The 25443-nt window shown below is 43.5% G+C and overlaps 1 protein-coding gene across 5 annotated transcripts in view; it reads right to left on the bottom strand.

Annotated features, from left to right (window-relative positions):
* The window catches only part of RhoGAP100F (Rho GTPase activating protein at 100F), a 314040-nt gene that overhangs the window by 67130 nt on the left and 221467 nt on the right, over positions 1-25443 (bottom strand). For all 5 annotated transcript variants that reach the window (XM_065223162.1, XM_065223161.1, XM_065223163.1 and 2 more), the window contains one exon: positions 24521-24829. In XM_065223162.1, coding sequence (XP_065079234.1) covers positions 24521-24829 — 309 coding nt within the window. The remainder of the gene's footprint in view (positions 1-24520; positions 24830-25443) is intronic.

The following is a 25443-nucleotide window of genomic DNA, read 5'->3' as shown; positions in this document are numbered from 1 at the left end:
CCTCTATGTTCGGGGGATGTTTTAGAACTTTAAAGAACTTCATGGAGCATTGCGGAACTTCAGTGTCAGTTCAGAAAATGTCGTTAAAGTTCAGGAAACTTTCTTCAAGAGCAGTAAATTCCGCAGCAATCTATGTAGAAGTTTATTGAACTTTATTAAAATAAAAAAAAAAACTTTTTGACGTATGACTACGTCTGCGATTTCTATATGGGGGTACACTTTGTGAAAACCAAAAATGGAACATGTAACAAAATTATGCAAGATTTTGTACGTTAATAACTCAGCTGCCCCTGTACCAATTTCAATAATTTGATCACCAATCAATCAGATATGTTCCTACGCATCTGTTATATATAAGATTTTATAATTTCTCAGAACGCCACAATTGAAAATGGCGTGAATGTGCAACTGTTGCTTTTATAATTTGAATTATCACCGATTGCCTGCGAAAAGTGATTTCCCTAACACAGATTTCAAAGTTGAATTCCATCCGGTCTCACCAAACGGTGTTTATTCAATCACCGCGTGGTGAGTGGTCGTGGTCTCCAGTACACAACAAAAGACTCCCCGTAAGCAGCTAGCTACCAAGGCTAGCCTCAACCACTGATCGGATTCAGTTTCAATCACCGTGTGTGGTGGTGTCCGGTCGTTGGCAGCAGCTGCAGCAGCTGCAGCAGCAGCAGTGCTTTCGGCGCGTGGTGTTGAATATTGTTCTCCAGTACACAACGAACCTGCAGCCCAGATTAGCATCCATAGAAGGAGGAAGAAGCCGCACCTCTATTTATCGGAATCAGTAGCTCTTCGTAAGTTGCTGTGGGCCAGCTATGCCACGTGCAAATAACATACAGCTCACCAGCCTCATCTGTGTTTAACACCCTTATAGCTCAGCATTACTCAACCATCACGACAAAACGGTCCATTTCAGCACCACCATAAATTTGAAAAAGAGTTTATTTTGGTCTTTAATCGGATGTCAGTCCCCATATCAAGATAGAGCTGGAATTAGGGCGTAACAGCTTTTGTAAACAATGACTTCTTTCGATGATGTCTTGAAAGTCACGGTTTGTCCTCGCAAATCAACATCACCATCAGGTAGGATAAGACTTCCCCTATCCGACGTTAATGTTAGTTTGCGTAGGTGTGTCTTGAATTCATAAAAAATCATCGAGAGAATTCATTGTCAAGCTGTTACGCCTAATTCCAGCTCTATCTAGATATGTTAAAATCTAACATACCATGTTCTTGAAGGCAAAAATGGGGGTGCAGTTTCAAAAACCAAAGTCGCGGCATGAAAGTGGTCTGATTTTGATCCAGAGATGATGGATTTTAATTCTGAATACGCCAATCAATAGGATTTTTTTCTATGAATCTGTTAAAATTACAACTTTATCATGTGTCAAAATGTCACTATTGAAAATTGCACGGATGCGCAACTGTTGCTATGATAGTTAAAATTATCACCGATTGTCTGCGAAAAGCGATTTCCCTAACACAGATTTCAAAGTTGAATTCCATCCGGTCTCATCAAACGGTGTGTATTCAATCATCGCGTGGTGAGTGGTGGTGCTCTCCAGTACACAACGAAAGCAGCTCCCACAAGCAGCGAGCAGCAGCCCACATGAGCTTCCATAGAAGGAGGAAGAAGCCGCACCATTATTGATTGGAATCAGAAGCTCTTCGTGAGTTGCTGTGAGCCATCTATATCAATCGCGTCATACTAAAGAGTATATAGAGAAAGAACCCTGCTCAAATTCGTATTCCTAAACAAAACACAGCTCCTGCTGCAGCTAACAAATAAGATTTATTATATAAGACCACGTAGTTCTACGTCACCATAGGGCTGTCCCTTGCAGTTTTTAAAGTTTAGTGAACTTTATAGAAGTTCATCTGAATTTGTTAAGATTCAGCGAACTCCATAGGAGTGCTGAGAGCTGTATTGAAATTAAGTGAATTAAAAAAAAAAGTTTTGTTATTGAGTTCAGGTATCTTTTCTAAGTACAGGGTATTTCGTTACATTTAGATGTATTTGTACTACTTCTGGGAAATCCAAGTTCAATAAACTTCGTCGAACTTCAGGAAAGAAAATCATCCCAAATTGTAGAATTACCGTGAACTTTGTAGTAGTGCAGTGAACTTAGTAGCAGTTTGAAAAACATCATAAAAGCTCAAAAAGTGCAGGAAATTTCGAAAAAAGTTCATCTTAGAAGTTCATCATACTGATCAGAAGCTCAGTAAACATCACAGAAACTCGGGATTTTTCGGAATACTTCAGATATCTTCTTAGGATTTCAGGGAACTTGTATCAGTTTGTCAGAGAACTTACTCTTCCTGAACATCTTGGAAGGATCTTAAGCTTTCTGAACATCCTGGAAGTTTCGGAAAACTCCTTTTAATTTCAGGGACCTACCTAGATGTTCATAAATATTAGTTCAAATTGTTGAGGATCATATCCCGTATGTGCGAAGAAGTTCGTATATATTCTGAAAGCTTGTTAGAATTAAGTGAGCATAGCTATATATGTAACTTGGATGAATTAGCAGGAGAAAAATATCTCCATCCAATTCCAAAAATCTTCAAAATGAAGACACATTTTTAAATTTGGCATCCCTGGGGCGGGTAGCGTAATGAAACTACAAAGACTTGAACTTGTAATTCCCATTTGAAAGACATTGATTTGCAAGTTACAAGTTCTTGTAGAATTTATTATGCTACAGGCATAGAGGTAACTCTAAGACCAGAAGGTCCTGAAGAAACGTGCTCAACTGTTTGGCTCAGCTCTGGTACTCTAATCGATGTACCCCTCAAAAGATAGGAATATCCATGAACCCCTCATTTTATCTGTCAAACTTTCATATCTAATCAAAACAAACATAGTGTAGTACTAGAATTTCGGCTGGAATGGGATACGTTAATCGATTTGCTTGGGACCAATAGGCTAGTCAAGTAGTGAGCCAATTTAAAATCGTTAGTTTCCACCGGCTGATCTTACTGTGTGACCAGCAAAGAAGTGTTTTTCCTTTTTGCGATTTTGTTTTAAATTTTTATTTGGATTTCCAAAAATTTTGAGGTTAGTACCCGAGGAAAATAATAAACAACTTTACACAGCGATAGACCCGCCACTGTGTGCGTGCGCTAAACGTCACTAATCTCTATTAACTGACCGTCATTCGTCAATCACTGCTGGGAAGGGTCTTTGCTCTTCCTAAAGAGAGAAAAAGTGATACACATGAAGGAGTTGAAGGTTGCCGTTTTGGTAATTGCCCAGAATATCTGGTTATACCAGAAACTAATGGTGTCCATAACGTCGAGCATGTCGATTTATTTTTTGATAAAATCGAACATGGCAAACAAACCTTCGTCTATAGAAATAAACCAAATGAACACAGCAACGAATCTACCCAGTGACATTATCTAATGATTCCGAGAAGAGTACACCGAGTTCAGTAAAACAAAGCCGTTTTGAATAACTTATGACTGACCGCCGCCGCCACTGTCACCGTGACAGAATCAACCTTCAAAGCCACATGGAGCCAAGCGAGGAAAAAAAAAGGACACTCATAGAAACGGTTCATTGCGACCTTTCCGCCGACGACTCCGACCCGGTTAAAGTTTAATCGATGACAGTCACCTTCGTGGGACGGGAGCGCAAACCATCCGAGCTCTTGAACTCTGTTTTGCTATGCCGCCCGCCGCCGCCACACCACGCATGAGACATATTATTGTTTGCTCGATCGGAATCAGTTAGCTGCCCTAGCGAACCCGCATGTGTCTGAAAACTGCACAACCGTGGAAAATCAAACCTTGAAAAGGTTACATGACTTCAATGGCTCGAATTGTTGAAAAGTCAACCACCCCCGTCCGACCGATTTAATCGACCCCCGAGTGGGGCAAATGCACGGAATTTTTGGCAAATGTGTATTGCTTTCGCTATTTGGAATCAGGTGGGTCAGGAGGTGGTGGTGGGTGGTCGATCAATCACTGCAGTGTAGCACCGGGGCACGGAACGAAATTGTCTGGAAAACTAAAGTGCAACATGCTACACAACAGGTGGCATCCTTTGCGAAAAGAGTACACAGGAAATTTGTGGATAATTTGAATTGCATAATGATTCCTCAGGCATGGGTAATTTGAATAATTCACAATGAAAGAATAGGAAATTTAGGTCACACCACACCCGAGAAGGATGCTGCTGCTGATGATGATGATGATGATGATGATGATGATGATCAAAGACGACACGACGGGAGAAATTTAACATTTCCAATTTCCACACAAAAGAAAATCCTTCAAACAAACATTGTTCCACATCTAAATTGCGATCCTGAAATCCAGCCCCCTCTCGTGCTCAACCCGGTCTCCACGTTGCGTCCGCCATCATCCGAGAGCGTTTCCGCTTTAATCATGGCGAAAATTTAATTAATTCCATCAACCCGGACCTACCACCCAAGCACCCACCCACCACCACCACCACCCGGGTGCAGAATTCCATCCATCTCTTCTCGTCCATATTCTGGCGGCTGCAGCCTTGGGAAAACATTCATCCCATATTATGGCGCCGGTATGCTTGCAGGAATCTATGTACACTTTCCTTTCGAGGCTTGCCAATCCTTTGTGTCTACAGACCGAACGGATTTGGGCACCTTGTCGAGTAGGTGCGAACCTTCTCGGAAAGGCTTTCGACGAGATTATGGGTTAGTCCTGGTGATCACGCGGCCAACGTTACCGATCCGTTCGGAATGGGCGGCTGTCGGGTTCGTTCGCAAGTTAGGTAACGCAATAGGGGGCGCGGGAGGGGGAGGGTTGGAAAGTGTTACAATTTGTGGTTCTAGAAATTCGTTTCGTGATGTCCTTGGAATTCCCTTAAAATTATTCCTAGAATTTCTTTGGAATTGTACCCTCATACTTCGATCCCCTTGTTATTTTTCATTAACCCTGGGATCCTCTTTACAATCGACTTGTATTTTTCTACAGAGCTACTTTAAAATTCTACTCAGAATCTAAATCTCACACAAGGACTTGAAGTTAATGTTTAAAATCCTTAAGAGATCTTTCTAAAACTCCCTTTAATTTTCTCTGAAATATATTTATGGGGTGGTGGTGGTAATGCAAAAACAGCTCGTTGCAAAGGTGAGGAACCTACCTAACTACTTAATCAAGGTTACCAAATCACGAATGATCTGGTGGTTTGATCGCAGACAGGCGACTCTGAACCTTTCCAGCGTGAAAGTCTTTCGCTCCTCGAGTGTTTGAAGATCGGCCAGGTGGTGAATCTCAGAATTACGAGTTCGCGGTGGATTGTCAAGGATCATTCTGAGGATCTTGTGTTGGAACCTCTGAAGCTTTAGGTGGTGGCACTTAGCACAACTCTCCCAGATTGGCATACCATACTCAATAGCCAGCAGAATGATCTGCTTGTGGACAGCAAGCTTGTCTTTGAGGGACAGGGTGGTCTTCCTGTTTATCAGAGGGTAGTGTGACCTGATCAAGATGTTACACTTGGTAGATGTATTTTCCACATGGGATTGGAATAGCAATTTGCTATCGAGAGTGAGACCAAGGCAAACCACTTCACTCGACCATTCAATGGGAGTGCTATCAAGATGGACCTTGACGTTAGCAGGTGAAACAAGCCGAGGTGAATTCGAGTGGGAAAACACAATGGTTTGTGTTTTAGGTGCATTGATACAAATCTTCCAGCTCTTGAAATAGTCGGACAGAACATCCAGGCCTGATTGTAGTTTACTCGCCATAGCGCGGATCACTCGACCCTTATAGATGATGGAGGTGTCATCTGCGAAAATGTTTAATAGGATAGGCCCAAGCTGGCTACCCTGAGGGACCCCTGCATCAACGTTGAACGTATCAGAGGGGACATTGTTCAAGTAGACCTGGAATGATCTGCCCGACAAGTAGTTTTTGATGATCTTCACGAGGTAGATCGGAAAGTTGTATCGATGCAGCTTGTACACTAGTCCATCATGTTAGATGCCTTCTCGACGTCCAACAATGCCATGGCAGATGTATTGGAAACGGTCTTGATCCGCTTGATGATGTTACTAACCCGGGCGAGTTGGTGGATGGTAGATTGGCCTTTCCTAAACCCGAATTGCTCTTTGAGAAAGATGTTATTATCATTTGAAAACACCAGCAGACGGCTGAGTATCAACTTTTCGAATAGCTTCGAGATGGAGGACAAGAGGCTGATGGGGCGATAGCTTTTGGCACTGGTAGGATCTCTGCCAGGCTTGTCTATTGGAATCACTTTGGCTAACTTCCAGCATGCAGGGAAGTAGCCAAGCTCCAAACATTTGTTGAAGATAAGAGTAAGATAGTTGAAGAAGTCAATACTCAAGTTTTTCATCTCGAGGTTGACTACACCATCCATACTCGCAGTCTTCATGTTTTTAGTGCTTCCAATAGCTGCTATCACCTCATCAGCCGATATTCTACTATCATCATGCACTACTACGGCGGTGTCAGCGACTCTAGACATTGCCTCCAGTACGGCAGGCCCATGGGGGCTCACCATGGTTTGGCCAAGATTATGTGAAATCACAAAATGTTGGCCAAGAGCATTGGCCTTTTCAAATGGGGTTGTGAGCAGGGATGGGTCCAAGTTCTGGTCAACAGCGGAAAGCGGAGGGATCGGTCTCGACTTATTTTTCAAAATTTTGGTCATCTTCCAAAATGGTTTTGTACAATCTGGGAGAGAGCGAATCTTGTTGGCAAAATCGTTATTTCCGAGTTCCATCATTCTGGCCTGGATTATTTTGATTAGCCTATTGACATTGGCCTTCAAGTGGGGCAGCCCAGAACGCTGGAACAAATGGTAGCCTGATAAGAACTTTGGTTGAGCCTGATAAGATCTGTCTGGATGCTGGTACGTGTTGCTCCCTGGCACGGGATATCGCCTCTTCGATGGTTTGCAGACACCGATCGACTTGTTGGACGTCGTAGTCGATTGATGTATCAACGCGCTGGTACTGCTACCAGTTGACACGGTGGTAATTTCGCCGGGAAACTTGAAACCTATTGGCTGAGGAACCTACTTCGGCCACCACCGGATAATGGTCCGAGCTCAGTTCCTGATATTGCTGATGAAGATGTCGATGATGGCATGAGCTCCGGATCGACTCAACCGGGTGGGAGTGTCCGGACACAGGATATTGTAGTGGGCTTACTGCAGATCGTTGTATAAGATTGTGCCGTTCTGGTTTCGCCGACTATTGCCCCAGGCTTGATGCTTGGCGTTCCGGTCGCCAGCGATGACGAAATTTTGCCGCCGTCGTGTTTGCTTGATGATGTCTCTTCGGAGGTCTGCGGCCGAGCCGTCCCTAATGTTGGTTTGCTTGGGGCAGTAGACCGCGATGATGGTGATTGGACCAAGCGATGTGCTCACCTCAACTCCCATGGCTTCGATAATTTTCAGCTGGAGGCTTGGTAGTAGCTGTTGCGGTCAAGCCTTACGAGCCGAAAGTCGGAAAGGAAGACGTTCAGCTCGGGCTTCAAGTGAGTCTCGGTGAGGACGGCTATGTCGATGTGCCGTTCGTTGAGAAAGTCAACAAACTCGATGTTTTTGCTCTTCAAGCAAGCATTCCAATTTACGATCTTGATGGCTTCACGGTTCATACTTAGTGACAAGGGACAGGGCAGCATGTAGCTGTTCAGATCGAGTCTTGCAGGTGCGCATGATGATGATGACCTCGGCCATGAGCGTCACAAGTTCCTCCGAGGTGAACGGAGAATCGTCGACAGGTTCACCTGAGACAGCACCAGCGTATGATAAACCAGGGGCGGTGGACGAACCTGGAATTGGCTGGGCCGCAGAAGCAGCGAGACGATGCTGAACTGTCCGACTGTTGGGAACCATTTGCATACTCGCATGATTGGCTTGTTGGTTGTTGATCGGAAGCGGGACTAGGTTTGGAACATGTCGACGGGGCTGGAGAGCTGGGTACTGGACTTCCGTGAGTACAGGAGGCGAACGATCATTATGAAGGTGATTATTGATTGTAGCCTTCCGACGGATATTCATAAACTCCACTCGCTTGGGACATCCGCGATCGGAGGCTTGGTGGTTTCCACCCCAGGTGACACACGTTGGCTCGATGTCATCATCTTGCTCACAGGACGCAGTTGAGTGAGTTCCAGCACACTTGTCGCAGTTTGTCTTCATATGGCAGTTTTTGGTGCCATGGCCATAGGAGAGGCAATTCATACACTGCGTAACATCACGATGTTGGGGCTTGTAATGCTCCAAACTGACGATGACCTGAAACAGGTCCCAGATTTTGGATCTCAGAGCCGCAAGACTTGTGGATCCCTTCGTGAAGTGCACTGGTCACGGAAGCTGGTATTGTTGTTGGCTTCAGGTTTGAACCCAAGCCGCTCCAGCTCGGATTTAACCGGAGCCGCCTCGAACGACGGTAATCCACGCAAAACCACCTTCAGTGGCTTGCTCGATGGCAGATCATGCTTGAAGAAGTCCACGTTGTTGTCCTTCAGGAAACATCCTATTTTTTTTGTACTCCTCCAGGCTGGAGCACATGATTTTGGTACCGATGCTGCAAAGCTTGAAGCGAGGCAACAGCTTGTATTTTGCCAGTTCGGCCACCAGCTTGGCAACATCCTTCACCGGCGTGAAAAGCGGGGGAATCCGGTCTTTGCTTGCAATGGGAACGGTGTTACCATCGCCATTTTCTTCCGGGACTACTGCATACTGGTTGGCTTGCAGTACCCATTTTCCGGAGTCATCCTGCGTCGCGCTGCGCTTGATTAGCAACTTCTTTGAAGGGCCCGCTGCTGTCTCATTGTCACGTTTACGCACCATTTGTTTTGTGTTTGCAAGTTCAAGTAAACTTGCCAGAATGCGAGAAGGTGGCGACACTTCCACGGCGCAACGCGACAGCACAAAATGAAACACAATCGAAACGAGATCTCGAGCGGACTGAACAGCTCAACAGTTGAGCAAAGAATCATGAGTGAAAGCGCAATATCAGCGCTGTTTCATAGCTTTACAGGATCAAGCAGAACGATTCGCAGCCAAGTGGTACTCAATTATGGCGACTGAGCTAGGGAAAAAGGGGTGTTTTTTATTCATGAAAACAGTGGAAAATTGGAAAAGTATTTATTTCAGCAGATTCGGGGAGTTACTTCCTATCGGTTGGTATATTTTGATTTTATTTTCATTTATCAATGACAAAGTTATAGGCGTTCAAAACCTAACACTTTTTCGTGACGGTAGCAATTTTAGATTTTAAATTGACCCCCTCCCTCCCTTCCAGAGGAGTTGGAAGAAGCTTTGTTATTCATAAGTTCACAGTGAACCAACTACCGATCAAATATAAAACTTATGGCCTTAAAAATATGTATGGATGTTGTAAGTAATAGCTAGCTCAGCACTACTCTTATCTCGGGCCGACTGCCCACGTACTCCAAGCAGACTCGTCGGGGGACAAAGTGGACCTATCACCAGACAAACAATCACTTTGAACAGACTTGACATGCACCTAAGGCTCGAGTTTTAGAAATTATAAGACGCACACAAGTTCATTTAACAGTTTTTTTATTCATGGATACATGGGGTGGTAGGAGGGGAGGGGGGGTAATGGGAGGGGATAGAGGAAAAGGGAAACGTTGCGGCCGTTCAGCTCCGGTTGGGGCCCATGCGGTGGAGAGAGAGAGAGTTGCATTGTCGACATACCTTTGCTGAAGATGCTCACGGAAGGGGGAGAGGCACATCAGTACCACACACTGGAAAGCGGGGGCGAACCCTCCGGACCTTACCAGGCTGATACCTCCATAACGTCCGCTTCTCCGCTCCGCAGCCGTGTGTAGCCGACCGAAATAACTTGGGGCCTCGGCGACTACCTGCACCTGGGATGGGTATATTGTCCGGTGGTTGGGGTTCCTTCTTGGGTTCCTTGAGGGTTGATTCTTGGCGGTTCCTCGATGTACACCGGTTCCTATTTCCACAACCCACGTGGTTTGACAGCGGCGTTTCGTGGCAGCTCCTTGAAGCGGATCCTTCTCCCGGCTACGGTTTTTTTTTCTTTTTTAGGCCTGATCCAGTAGTACGCCGTTCCTTCGAGATTCCCTGGACAAAACTTAACGGGATCTTCCTAATCCTGGAGCTTGGATAGGAAACGGCTTCTAATGATACCCACGGAATATGGCTGGTCCGTGATAAAAAGGTATCTCCAAACACTCACTCGCGAACTTTTTACGTGAACGCACTATCTACGATCCGTAGTATTTCGGATTAGAATCCGTAATCATAAACCGCGTGCAAGTACGGTATCACTGTATCACCTCTATTTAAGATGGCTCCAACTATATAAAAAACTCCATAAGTTGCCGCGACGAACTTATTACACGTCCGACTTCCGTGATGGTCCCGTACATTCTCCCTCATCGGTCATCTCCACTTTTCCTTCTCCTTCATCCACTCCTTTTCCAACTCTCTCTCTCACTTCTCTTTCTCCTCTCTTTCGCCGGTTGTCTTCCGGAAATGGGAAAACATACCCATTTCGCTCCATCAGGGATGTGAACGGTGCACGTGATTTGTGCACGGTGAGTCAGTTAGTTGTTTTTTTTGGTTATATTATTTTAGTGCGGAACTTTGCCGTCTTTTTTTCTTATTTACATTATAATCATTGAACAAATGACGCAAGCGCGATTTATATTGGTTCAATGGTATTTTTTTTTAATTTCTTTTAAACATCATATAGCTGCATGCAACGCTTTACATAGATTAAGTATGGGGCTGGGTGACTATTTATATAGGTAATAAATTTTAGGTTAAACATAAATTAACAAATGTAGTTTTAAGATATAGTAAATAAAAAATTTATATAATGCTAAACACAGATATTTACGTATGAGTGAGCCTTCCTATAGCAATTAAATTTAATACACTAGCCTCCTATAAATTTAATTATATTAAGGACAAAAGCTGTACAAAGCCAATCAGCTTCAAAGCCATTGTTCTCGGTGATTGACCGGTAACAATTATTCTCCTCCCGAAGAAAAAAAAACGTAATTTGTTTTTTTTTTTTTTTTTTGATATATTTGCTTTAGATCATCTTGAATTCTCGTCCAGATCCCAACAATCTAGCAGATGCTACGTTTACGGTATTCATCTGGATCGTTAATTGAATTTTAATGTTGAATTTTTCAGTTTTTTTTTTTTAAATTTCTTGAATGTTCAAATATTTTTGCGATATCACCCATGTTTCCTCCTATCATAATTATTCTGGTTGTTTTTTTTTATGAATGCATATTTTGTTTTTAATCCCTTCCATCTAGACTCCGTTGCAATTATTTATATTGATTTCCTATTTTTTTTTGTGTGGTGTTTTGTGTTTTTTTTTTTCCGTAAGGAGTAGGAACCTCTCTTACCGTACCTTTTATAGCTAACTTTTTAATCTATCTATCGTAATCTACTTTTAAAACTCATTCATTCACTCTTTCATTCATTCCTCAATCAGCTGCATTCATTGGGTACCCTATTGATTCATTCTTCCCTTTTTCACTTACTACGACTTCTGCTATGCCTAATTCAATCTATTCCTATGAACTAATTTCCTACTTCCTATGTGTTCCGAGACTAACCACTGTCATCGAACAAATCACCCAGACAACCCGTCTCGTGTGATTTTAACTAGGGACTCATTAGAGCCTTTGCAATAAGGATCGAAGAGTCAGATATTATCTTTTCCCAGGCCTGCTCATATATCTCATTTACCGAGGTAAATGAGAGTGAGCGTTTCTGAAGGGGTTCCAATTTGAGAGGATGTTAGGCGTCATTTTTCGCCTTTCTCTTTTTATGCTGCGAAGGCACGGTTGCTAGAAAAATTGACAGCGCTATGACAACACGACGACTTCGCCTATTATTGCCCGTGACTGCCTAGAGGTGAACAAAGCAAACGTTTTCGTTTCAGAATGGACTTCTTCAAAACAAAAGGTATAATTAGCAAAATTATACCTTTATTGGAAACAACAGGATATTGTAAATCGTTCCGATCAATTATCGGAAAAATAGGTAAGTAGTTTCAGCAATTGTAGGCTGCCTGTGTGGAAGAAAGGCTCTCTTCCGCCACCTAAACTGCAGTATGTAGCTTGAACGAAGCCACTGCTTGATGTTCTACAAAAGGAGAAAATTGAACGCAATCTATGATGGAGTGGACCGATTCAGTTCTATTGGATGGAGGTGTTAGGTGATACGCGATATATCCTTGAAGACGGTAGGTTTTCAACGTCTTATCCTGGTTTGATGTGTGCGGCGGGCCACACACCCAGAGATTTGCCATCCAGGTCTTCCAACTCATAGGAAGACGACCCCTTTTTGCTCGTGATGCGTGCTGGGAGAAATTGAGGTCCTAATTTCGAATTGTAATGGTCGATAGCGCTGGACAATTTCATATTCCGTCGATATACTAATTGTCCTATTTTGAAGCCCTTGCTGTAAATTCGATGTCTCAAATCGTAACGTTTTTGTCCTTCCAGGTGAGCCTGTTTCAACTTCTTCTGAACGAGATCACTGATTTTACCGAACACTTCTTTCTGATGGGAGACCCGTTCGTCCTCCGTAGGTTCTGATCCTGGTTCTGTGGGGCGATGATCTGAACCCTTAGCAAACATCTCATAGCCGTGAGTGGTAAAATAAGGAGTTAGACTAGTCGCAGTGTGTAACGTGGAATTGAGGATGGTTTCAATTTCCGATAGACGGGTGTCCCACAATCGCTGATCGTCCTTGACATACGTACGGATTGCGGCATTCACAGTACGGTTGACCCGTTCAACAGGATTAGCCTGTGAGTGATATTTTGAGTTCAACCAATGTCGCACATCGAAACGAAGCAACAAGTTTCTGAATTCCCGGGATAGAAAACAGGAGGCATTATCCGAAATGACCACTTCTGGTACGGAATTTCGGAAGAACCATTGGTCTCGTAGCACAGTGCAAAGTGCACTACTGTCTATCTTCCGGAAGGGCCATAACAGAACCCACTTGCTAAATAAGTCCACGACGGAAAGAATATATTGGTTTTGCTTCTTGCTTCTGGGCAATGGTCCGATATAGTCAAGGGCTATTATCTGCCAAGGGTGGGTGGTAATCCTCTGGTTTCCCATAGGGGGTGCTAAGGCTATATTTGGTGCCTTAGTTTCCTTGCATATGTTGCACTGCTGGATGTGTTCCCGCACATCTAATACCATGCGAGGCCAAACGAAACGCTGTCGAAGTTGCGCCAGGGTTTTATCCACCCCAAAATGCATGGATTCATCATGATATTCTTGGATAATTCTTGGGCGCTCTTTAGGTGTAGGAATCAACTTCCAATCAAAGCGGGTATCGTGGAGTTGATCTGGACTGGAAACATATTTGTATAATTTGCCATCACGGAGTTGGTAATCCACAAACTCATCTGGAGACTCTGAAATTCGTCCAACGAGGTTCTCGAACCAGGTTCCCGACGAATCTTCGTTAGCAAGAACTTTTGAGTTTGGCGAGCTATCGATCTCGATGTTGTCCAAATCAATTGCCGTTACTGCCGTGACTGAGTCCTGGTCGAGGTGGTCCAAGGGAATGCTACGGGAGAGGGCATCTGGAACGATGTTTTCCTTACCCTTTCGATGCCGGATGGTCATGTCATGCTGCTGTAATGATAAGCACCATCTGCTACACCTTGATGCCGTTTTCCATTTAGTGGACATGATATGTGTTAACGCTGATGAGTCCGTTAGAAGGGTGAAATGTGACCCTTCTATGTATCCTCTAAATGCCTCAATCGACAAGAGAGCCGCCAACGCTTCCTTCTCACACGCATGATAATTCCTTTGTGGGGTAGTCATTTTGTGTGAGAAGTAGGCGATGACCCTTTCTTGACCTCCGTGTAATTGGGTGAGCACCCCAGCCACCGCTACATCGCTGGCGTCCGTCTGGATGGTGAACTCTTCCGAAAAGTCTGGCGGAGCGAGTATGGGAGCCGAGATTAACTTCTCTTTGATCCTACAAAATGCCTCCTCTGCCGCCTTATTCCATCCAATCACCTTGGATTTAGTTGTCAGAAGATCGGACAGGGGGGACGTTATACCGCTGAAATCATCAATAAAGCGACGATAATAGTTAGCCATCCCTAGGAAACGACGCAGTTTGGTTATGGTAGTGGGCCTCTCGTACTCCACAATCGCTCTAACTTTCTCTGGATTCGCCCGTAGGCCTTCCGTCGAGAGCAGGTAACCTAGGAATGGCAACTCATTAACGCCAAACTTCGACTTCTCGATGTTTATAGATAGATTTGCCTCTGATAGACGCCTACAGACTTCACGAAGTAACCGTACGTGCTCCTCGAACGTCTCCGATACGATGACAATATCGTCAAGGTATACGAAGACGTTCGGTTCCAATTCACCATGCCCCAGAACTCGATCCATCAGTCGGGCTAAGGATGCCGGACTATTTACCAACCCGAATGGCAACCTGGTGAATTGGAACATCCCCTTGCCCTGGACACTGAAAGCGGTGTACCTCCGAGAGCGTTTCTCCAAAGGTATTTGGAGGAATGCTTCGGAAAGATCTATGGTACTCAAATACCTTGCTCTGGGGAGTTGACCTAATATTCGGCCAGGATGAGGCAAGGGGTAGGCATCACGTACGGTTCGCTCGTTAATCTTACGGGCGTCTAAACAGAGGCGAACCTTGCCCGTCGGTTTTATAACAGGGACTACGTTGGATGACCAGTCTGAGTTGGCTCTCTCTATGATACCTAAGTTCAACATCCGTCCTAGCTCGGTAGCGACTTTCTCCTGAATTTTTGGCGACAGTGTATAGGGGTATTGCCTCACTGGAGGTTTGCCTTTCCATTCGTCGGCAATCTCTATCCGATGTTCGGCAAAAGGCGTTCTAGGAAGCATATCGGGCTGAGCTACCTTAAAAAGACCTTTGATTTCGTCGATTTGTCTTTTCTCAGAATCCGTTAGAGTAGCAGACGGATGGTTCTCTCTCGAAGAATCACATGATGTAACCAACGAACAATTTTGCACCGTTGGCCAAATACGAAATCGACGCCAGAAGTCCATTCCTAGGATGCAATTTACCGACAACTGTCGAACTACCAGTGTAGAGATGATTTTCAGCGCACCTTGAAAATTGAACGGAATGAATAACTGTCCAAGCACCATAAGTTCCGATCCATTAGCAGTGCAAACCTTAATTGGGCTGGTCACCGGTCGAAGTTTATTGCATTTGAATTTCTTATAAATGTCTTCACTAATGAGTGTTAGCTGACTACCAGAATCCAAAAGACCTTTAGCAGGTAGGCCATATATTTTAATGGTAGCATAAGGGCGATTGTCATGGTCCCGAGCTAACGAAATATTAAGAGTCTGCTGGGAATTTGTGTCGTATAGCTCGTCAGCAACAGGTTCCCACAAATCTGAAGGGGTGATGCCCTCCGGATAAGTATTCACGCGGATTGATTCGACGGTCGACGATTTCCGACCATCGGACGCCCGTTTTTTTGGCAAAACGGACAATTTTGGGTATCGAACCCCTTAAAACCGCAAACTAGACACAGAACTCCTTTCCGGTTTCGACACTGCTCTAACGCATGGTTGTTTTGTCGGCAGTACAAACATTCATAACGGTGGGGGGGTTTGTGCGCGGCTATCAACATCTCCAACGTTCGTATTGGCTTAGAGGTTCCTTCTAGAGGATCATCTTCCGGGGAAAGGTTCCTGTTGGAATCCGTGGGTTTCTTATATTCCTTTTTGGTATCCTCCTCCTTCTTCTTCTGGTTGTTTTCCTTGTTTTTGGGATGGAATTTATCCTGTGGTCGCGGGTTGAATGGTGGACGATTAGGGTTTTTGTTTCCCTCCCGGTTTTTGTTGTCAAAAGAAACAGCATTGGCCGACCTTTCGGTTCCAAATACTTTCGCGAATAGCGAAAAGTTTGAAGCGTCAATTTGATGACCAGCATCCAGCAACTCCGAAAGATTGCCTATGGGCTTCCACAGCAAGGCTTTCTTATAATCAGACCTCATGTTTCTTCGGAGGACATCTAACTGTTCTCCCTCCGACATGGGGTGGATCATAGAGCGAAACATACTTTCCACGTCGTAGTAATAGTCCTGAAAGGTTTCGTTACGCTGCTGACGTCTCTGATATACCCGAGCGCGCACTAGGGAATCCAGTTCAGGATGGGCGAAGGACTTACGAAGCTCAACCACTAGATGTGTCCAATCCCGCAGCCTTCCCGACGACCTCATAGACATGTACCAGTTCAAGGCTGGTCCGGTGAAGAGGTGAAAAGCGGAATTGAAAAGTTCCGTCTCCGACACATTTTCGGACAAAGCTAGCTGAGAAACTAAATGAAGAAACTCATTTAGTTTCAACCCCTGATCTGTACCATCATATTTCCCAATTTTCCATTTAGACACTGGCAATGACTTCCGAGCATTCATCCCTTGTGATGAGTCTATGCGGAATTGGGGAGGGAAGCCTGGCGTATTCAGAGTCCATCCTGACACCACAGGTTCTGTCCGAGGAGGTGGAAAATATTCCCGACTGACTGGTACCTGAGGAAACAGTGAGGGATTCATCTCTGAGAATCTCCCTGGAAAGGACATCGGATTCAACCCTGAGTGAACTCATTTTGTGTTTGGAACTGATTAACCCCTGGGATCGAATGTGGTTCCGAATTTGGTACGGAATGTTGGGTAAACGAAGTGCGTACTAGGTAACCAGTCATTGGTCCTTAATGGTTGGTAAGTACTTGAAAACTGATTACCCGTTGAAAAGCAAGCCTCTGCCCTGCCTGAATTAATGGGATTGTGGTCCGAAAACGGTGGATAATAAGCCCTAGGTGGCCATTGGTAGCTAGTGCTAGAACTGACTGATGATGCCACCCGTGGGGCTGTATACGATAGGGTTGGGTTCGTTACGGTATTGATTGCAGGGGGCTGCCTTATGCCATCTGGAATTCTCCAAATTTCCTCCGTTTGGGCTCCACTTCCTATCCAACTGGGGCTCGGAGTTTGGGAGTAAGACAGAGACGAAGGAGCCCAAGAAGTTGGCTCCACGAATCTAACATGCTTTCCAGAATATGAATTGCAAGATGAAGTTTTCGGGATTGTTCCCGTGTATGTAGTTGGAACTGAGTCATGCTGCCGAAGGAAATACACGTCCTGAAATCTGCGCAATCGATACATTTCTTGTTCCAAGTTCAAAAGACCATCTCTAACATCATCAGCTCCTGGATTTTCCGACTCTAGCAAACCTAACCGAGATAAAGATTGAAGAATGTCATCTTCACACGAAGTCGATACGTTCGTTTGAGCACGGGTTGTCTGTTCTACGGTAGGGGTTATCGATTCAGTGGTTGTCGCTGGGATCTGACTCCTATCTGTTGTTTCGTCAAACAATTTCGCCAACCCCAAACCGGAATTTACCATCGGTTGGCGTTTGTTATAAAAAAACTCATTCAGGTACAACAAAATCCTTTCCTGAATGTTGTCCAGCTGAAACTGGCCTTCTAATCCCAAATGTTTCCTGAGCAATTTCACCCTTCCACCTAAGTGCAGTAAGGCGGACTGGCACCTTGAAGGTAAATCCTTTGTCGCACTGTTTGCACTGGCCTCAATTTGTTGCAATTTTGTTTCACAACTCACTACTTCTTCGTAGGGATTCCTTTTTAGTATTCTTTCGTCAACAGTCGGGTCTTCCTTTTCTAGCTTTAACTTCTCCCTCAACGCTCTCCGTTTCCTCGACATCGAATCATTACGACCGAATACAATATCCCTTATTTCCAATTCAAAATCAAGCTCATCTCCATTCAGATGGTCTACGCGAATGTCGTAAAACAGTCTATCCAAATCTTCCTCTAACAGTTCCATACTCTGGCCTCCTTCTGCCATTTTACCCAAATTCAAGATTATCAATTCAATAATTCAATAACTTAACAACTTTCCTAAACCTAGTCTATTTACACCTTAATCTAAAAATTCAAAAATTCAATTCACTGTACTTTGCAACCTTAAATCTGTATTAACCAATTAATTACTGCTAGGAAAAATATAAATCATATCGCAAAATAAAGAAATCCAACGTGTTCAGAAACAAAACTGAAAATTCAATTTTTTTTTTTTTTTTAGTGATCAAACAGACTTAACCTTTTTACGCCATCCACTTTGTCGAAGAAACTGTAAAGTTTTCACGATATATCACTGAAAGCAGATATCGTGAGTCTCCCCGAGTACGTGTAAATATTCGTAATTCTGCGAATTATGAATATTTAGTTTCGCGGATCGCCAATTGTAAGTTATAGCTAGCTCAGCACTACTCTTATCTCGGGCCGACTGCCCACGTACTCCAAGCAGACTCGTCGGGGGACAAAGTGGACCTATCACCAGACAAACAATCACTTTGAACAGACTTGACATGCACCTAAGGCTCGAGTTTTAGAAATTATAAGACGCACACAAGTTCATTTAACAGTTTTTTTATTCATGGATACATGGGGTGGTAGGAGGGGAGGGGGGGTAATGGGAGGGGATAGAGGAAAAGGGAAACGTTGCGGCCGTTCAGCTCCGGTTGGGGCCCATGCGGTGGAGAGAGAGAGAGTTGCATTGTCGACATACCTTTGCTGAAGATGCTCACGGAAGGGGGAGAGGCACATCAGTACCACACACTGGAAAGCGGGGGCGAACCCTCCGGACCTTACCAGGCTGATACTTCCATAACGTCCGCTTCTCCGCTCCGCAGCCGTGTGTAGCCGACCGAAATAACTTGGGGCCTCGGCGACTACCTGCACCTGGGATGGGTATATTGTCCGGTGGTTGGGGTTCCTTCTTGGGTTCCTTGAGGGTTGATTCTTGGCGGTTCCTCGATGTACACCGGTTCCTATTTCCACAACCCACGTGGTTTGACAGCGGCGTTTCGTGGCAGCTCCTTGAAGCGGATCCTTCTCCCGGCTACGGTTTTTTTTTCTTTTTTAGGCCTGATCCAGTAGTACGCCGTTCCTTCGAGATTCCCTGGACAAAACTTAACGGGATCTTCCTAATCCTGGAGCTTGGATAGGAAACGGCTTCTAATGATACCCACGGAATATGGCTGGTCCGTGATAAAAAGGTATCTCCAAACACTCACTCGCGAACTTTTTACGTGAACGCACTATCTACGATCCGTAGTATTTCGGATTAGAATCCGTAATCATAAACCGCGTGCAAGTACGGTATCACTGTATCACCTCTATTTAAGATGGCTCCAACTATATAAAAAACTCCATAAGTTGCCGCGACGAACTTATTACACGTCCGACTTCCGTGATGGTCCCGTACATTCTCCCTCATCGGTCATCTCCACTTTTCCTTCTCCTTCATCCACTCCTTTTCCAACTCTCTCTCTCACTTCTCTTTCTCCTCTCTTTCGCCGGTTGTCTTCCGGAAATGGGAAAACATACCCATTTCGCTCCATCAGGGATGTGAACGGTGCACGTGATTTGTGCACGGTGAGTCAGTTAGTTGTTTTTTTTGGTTATATTATTTTAGTGCGGAACTTTGCCGTCTTTTTTTCTTATTTACATTATAATCATTGAACAAATGACGCAAGCGCGATTTATATTGGTTCAATGGTATTTTTTTTTAATTTCTTTTAAACATCATATAGCTGCATGCAACGCTTTACATAGATTAAGTATGGGGCTGGGTGACTATTTATATAGGTAATAAATTTTAGGTTAAACATAAATTAACAAATGTAGTTTTAAGATATAGTAAATAAAAAATTTATATAATGCTAAACACAGATATTTACGTATGAGTGAGCCTTCCTATAGCAATTAAATTTAATACACTAGCCTCCTATAAATTTAATTATATTAAGGACAAAAGCTGTACAAAGCCAATCAGCTTCAAAGCCATTGTTCTCGGTGATTGACCGGTAACAATGTTCATCCGCATTTGCTTTCGACTTAAACCATACCACGGTTTTGCAGTAAAACAAATAAGGGATTCTAAAAATGTCATGATATGTCATGTTTTGTGATCATTTCCCTGCAACTACTGTCAATTGATAGGTTTTAAGGGGGTCCCACTTTGCCTCGGTGGGACTGGGAGCGACCTGTTTCTAATAGATTTAGCATCAAAAATTCAAAATTTAAATCTTGATTTAAAAATCAAGATGAAAGTCTATGTCGAACGACACAAATATCATTGTGCTCCTTAAATGATGTTCTTTCAGATGATGTATAAAAATCGGTATGTTTTTAGAAATTAAGCATCCCAATTTAATATTTTTCTCTGGGGTTCTGTCACTTGCTTTTCTCAACCTCGAATCCATTCTACGCAGCTAGGTGGCATTTCTATCTTGTTTTCCTTGCCTTGACAAGACCGAACATTGCTGTGGGGCCATGAATTGTGGGTGCCACTCACAGCTCATAATTTGTAAGCTAGGGGATGAAAATGTAAAAGTTTTTCATATATTTAAATTACATGGTTCAAAAAATTACAATTGGATTGCTTAGGTATTCGAAATCTGAATTAAAAATGAAACCGAAATTCATCATATTAGCGCCCCTCGCACTTAGTAGCATTTAGATGTCTTGTAGAATGTTTCTTCATTTTTGAAGTACTTTAATTGAGAAGTGAACATTTTTGATTAAGAGGTGTATACACTAAGATAAAAAAAATATGTCTTGTTGAAATTGATGAACATCTATGAAATCATTGTAGATGAAGTCATTTTAAGAACTTTGTCGAAGGCGTCAATTTTCTATCTCTCAAGTGAACGAAGTTATAGGATAAAAATGGAGTACTAACGCTAGTACCCCCTTAAAAACCTTTTTTTTTACCATAACTTTTAAGTTTGAATTGTTTGATTTTTTCAAAGTTCTACAAAGTTGTAAGTGCTTTAAAAATGCACATTTTTGCTCGGTAAAGCAAATCGCTATCTCTTCATGTAAAGGATTTAAAGTACCTCAATGTTTTGCTACGTTTTGCTGTTTTCATGACCATCTTTTTCCAATTCAAATGTAAGGTGATTGACTTTCTTCTCTACTATTTAGCATCGCGTTAGAAGATGTGATAAGAAGAGCTGGGATGGACACGAGTAGCAAGATCTTCAGGAAGTCCAACCAGGTCTTTGGCTTCACCGATGACATCGGTATCATGGCACGGAACTTTGAAGCCATGGCAGAAACGTACATCAAACTGAAGGCCGAAGCTAGGCTGATTGGACTTTCCATCAACGCGTCGAAGACGAAATATATGAGAGGAAGAGGTTCTAGGGAATACAGGAAGAGGTTCTAGGAAAGACAATGTTAGCCTCCCACCCCGAGTTAAGATTGACGGTGACGTTGTTTTGGGCTCACTGGTGACCGCCGAAAATGATACCAGCAGAGAAATTCAAAGACGCATTATTGCAAGAAATCGTTCCTACTTTGGACTCCGGAGGACGCTCAGGTCGAATAAAATTCCCCGCCGCACGAAGTTGACTATCCACAAGACGCTGATGGGTGCAGATGGGTGACGGAACGTGGAGGAGGTGAATGAACCACGAATTGCACCAGCTGCTGGGAGAACCATCCATCGTCAAAACTGCAAAAATCGGTCGACTACACGCACGTCATTAGAATGCCGGCCGACGACCTAGTGAAAATTATTCTTGAAAGCGACCCGCGCAGCAAGGTGGATCGACCAAGTAGAAGGCACAGACTACGAGGTTGGCGACGTGTGGCCATGGACCGAGTAGAGTGGAGACGTCTTCTTCGTATAGCTGAGGAGATCAAGGCCTTAGCCTGATTGGTAAGGTAAGTATCAACCAGCTGATTCTACGCTTTTGTAATCAACTTGAAATCACTTGAAATTATCCCTACTTTTAGGTGTGACGGCAAACAGTTTCTTGTTAGTTTCAGAACACTTTACCAATGGGATCTTAAATGAAAGGCACACATTTTATGATAGCAATTATAAATGCCATTTATGCCTTCTCTTGCTTTAGAATTTTATTTAGTGTTACGCCGTTACACCTCCGTTTGGAGGGGAGCATTAAAGTGACATTGTTGGGCGTTACGTAATTTGTGAACAGATCCTCATACTGCGTTCAGACTATGGCTGATATCATGTAATATAGGCTGCCTTGCAATGAGCACTCATACGTCAAATTTTGACCGGAAATCGTAGCCTTGCCTTTTGATATCAAGATAGCCTATATTATATGATATCAGCTATAGTCTGAACGTAGTATCAGATTCAAGTCTCGACCGCCGCCGCTGCCGTTAGTCCGTTGAAGAAGTTGTCAACTTCAACTGAACGTTTGGAATCAGGGTCGGGATGTGCTGTCGTATAGGCCTACTGATCATCCATCAATGGGATAAAGAGACGACATGTCAAAATTGGAACAATCGATTACCCTAGTTTACAGCATATTTGAACTTAGTGCGCTGATGCTCATTTCCCATGTAAAATCGTGCACTGAATCCAAAAATGTAGTCAGAAAAAATCTCAGTAGGATAGTTTTCTAGATAAAGCTAAAAAATGAAATTACTCTTAATTGAAGTTTGTTTACTAAAATAGAAATATCTCCGACTGTAATGAAGCTATATCAATTATTTTAATGCCAAATTAAAAGTGGGAAAATGTACTTTCGACTGGATACTATTGACGTAGGACTACGTCTGTAATTTCTATATCGGGGCACACTTTGTGAAAACCAAAAATGGAACATGTAACAAAATTATGAAAGATTTTGAACGTCAATAACTCAGCTGTTAGTAATTTTATCACCAATTGATCAGAAATATTCCTACGCATCTGCTAAATTCAAGACTTTATCATTTTTCAAAATGTCAACATTGAAAATCGCACGAATGTGCAACTGTTGCTATGATAGTTAAAATTATCAACGATTGCGTGCGAAAAGCGATTTCCCTAACACAGATTTCAAAGTTGAATTACAGCCGGTCTCACCAAACGGCGTTTATTTAATCACCGCGTGGTGAGTGGTGGTGTTCTCCAGTACACCACGAAAGGCTGCCTGCAAGCAGTATATAAGACCACGTAGTCCTACGTCACCATTGCATACAATCCCATAGGGCTGTCCCTTGTTGTTTTTTTCAGTGAGATTAATGGTATTGTTACAACCACTACAAACATTTGTATTTACCTTGCTTAAAAATTTCGCTGGAACACAATTTTTCTTGGAAATATGCTAAACATTAATAAATACAATTTAACAAACTATTAATTAACAAAAATACCACTAATATCACTCACAAATGATTTTGAGCTGCTTTAATTTGGCGTTCAAATAATTGATATTGCTTCATTACAGCCGGAGATATTTGTGATTTAGTAAACAAACCCTTTTTTTTTAAGTGAGATTTCACTTTTAGCTGTATCTAGGAAATTATCTTACTGAGATTTTTTCTGACTACACTTTTGGATTCAGCGTACGATTTTACATAAGAAAACATTGAAGTTCATAGTTTTTACTTTTATTTGTAAACTATTGTTATCTGTCAAAGTCATAGGAAAAGTTATTACAATCGAGTCTGTCAAGGACATGTCAAATGGATAAGATGTCGCCTCTTTAGCCAATTCAGTCTCTTTAGTAAGGCCCACTGAATTTTTCGTCTCTTTCGTTCTCCCGCTGTTTAATGGTTGGAAGAGTGTAACGTCAAACTCTACCACCCATTTCAACAGGCGGAGAACGAACGAGACGACAAATTCACAATTGCTTACACTCATGGATTTTCCATATGTGAATTTGGCTCCAAACATCAACAAACCATCGTTGCTTGTTGTCCTATTGGAACCAGTTATGCGAGCTCCCCCCTTGTTTCGAATGTACGGCAATGGCGCAGTTTGTTCCAATGTTGACCAAACAATTTTAATTTGGAAACACAAACATAATAGCGCTGTCCGATGAGAGCTCGAAACTGATTTCAAGCACTTTTGGCGTTCAATCAACCGATTCGCGGTACTCCAAGTTGTTTGTAGGTACCTACCGTTGTTTATTTAATCAACTTGGAGGGGTTTTGAGTTGCTTTATAGAAATAGCTCGCAAGTTTTCTATTCCGAGAATGATATCCAGCACTTCGAACAACAGCCAACTGTGTACTGTCCGAAATGACAATGAGAAACTTTATTGTTTTCCTAGAGCCTGACATTTTCCTTTAATCCATGTAGGCGGGCTTCTTGGGACGATTTTCTGCTGTAGTTCAGAGACGATGTTTTATAAGAGACATGTGGGGAGACGTTTCTCAGTGGAACTGACAGCAAGAAATCTTGAGTGTGTGAGTGATCTGGTGTTAATTGTGCTGAACGTAAACATATACAAAGCAGAAATTCATATGAGAATAAACTGCCAGTTCTACTGTGATCGATCAAATGTTCTTGGTAAACAAAAAAGTCAGCTGATCGCAACTGCCTCGTGGACAGCCTTAGAATAATGGGGGGGGGGGGGGACTATACATTCGACAACATCTTATTCCGCGTCCAATCAAAAGTTCAGCGCAACCTACCTCCAGTGCTGCCGCCGTACTGGGATCGTGGTCGTTTTCCACCGCCTCGATCTGGCGGAAGATCTCCGAACTGATGCCGGACACCTTCCGGAAGTCGCCCTGTAGTAATACTGGTTCCTTGTTGCTGCTGCTCCCGGGACCACCCATTCCCCGCTGGCCACCCTGCTGCATGTGGCCGCCCTGGCCCTGGTGCGGGTGGTGCTGCTGCATGCCCTGCCCTGCCTGCTGCTGTTGCTGGTGCGAGGGCATCGGTCCGGGCGGCGCACGGCCCGGACTTGCGGTGAGGTCAGGCACTGATCTTCCATTTTCCTGTGGAAAGAGAAAAGAAAAGAAGAAACACCAATCAGCATAAATAATCAGAAGTAAAGTGATTCGCTTGATTCGTTTCGGGGTGGGTTTAGGCGAGGGATTGCATTGCAGGTGACCTTTGAAAGTTCTTCGGAATATCTGCCCTGCGCCTACACCCGCCTACGATGGGTTCGCCTTCAATAACAATGGAAAATGAACGATTCCCTCGGCGATGATGGTAGGATTCAGTTTTCTTCTTTCTTTTTCTTTGGCTTTACAACCAAACCACTGAGCCGGGGTGATTTAGGAATAACACAAATCGAACCGTATTCTGTTTGAAACCGCTCCCTCGGCGATGGAAAATTCAAATCAGTGTGTTTTGCTTTTGCTGCGTCGCCTCGGTTGCCTACCGAACGGGGGCAGGGTGGGAAAAGCAAGGAATATGAATAACGAACTAAATTGAAAGTACTACGTACATAAATACTCTCGAACTCTCGAACGAGTGTATACAAAATCCACAGTTAATAATTTAGTGGGAGGTGGGGTGGTCTCTTCAAGTCACGCAAAGCACTATATAGCTCTACTGCAGTACAACAGTATACGAGCAGTAAAAGCGATGAGAACAACTCGTCGAC

The sequence above is a fragment of the Ochlerotatus camptorhynchus genome, unplaced genomic scaffold (assembly GCF_037179485.1).
Source record: "Ochlerotatus camptorhynchus isolate MF236.1 unplaced genomic scaffold, CSIRO-AGI_Acam_v1.1 ptg000185l, whole genome shotgun sequence".
NCBI classification, from domain to species: Eukaryota; Metazoa; Arthropoda; class Insecta; order Diptera; family Culicidae; genus Ochlerotatus; species Ochlerotatus camptorhynchus.
This window is presented reverse-complemented; position numbering and strand designations above follow the sequence as displayed.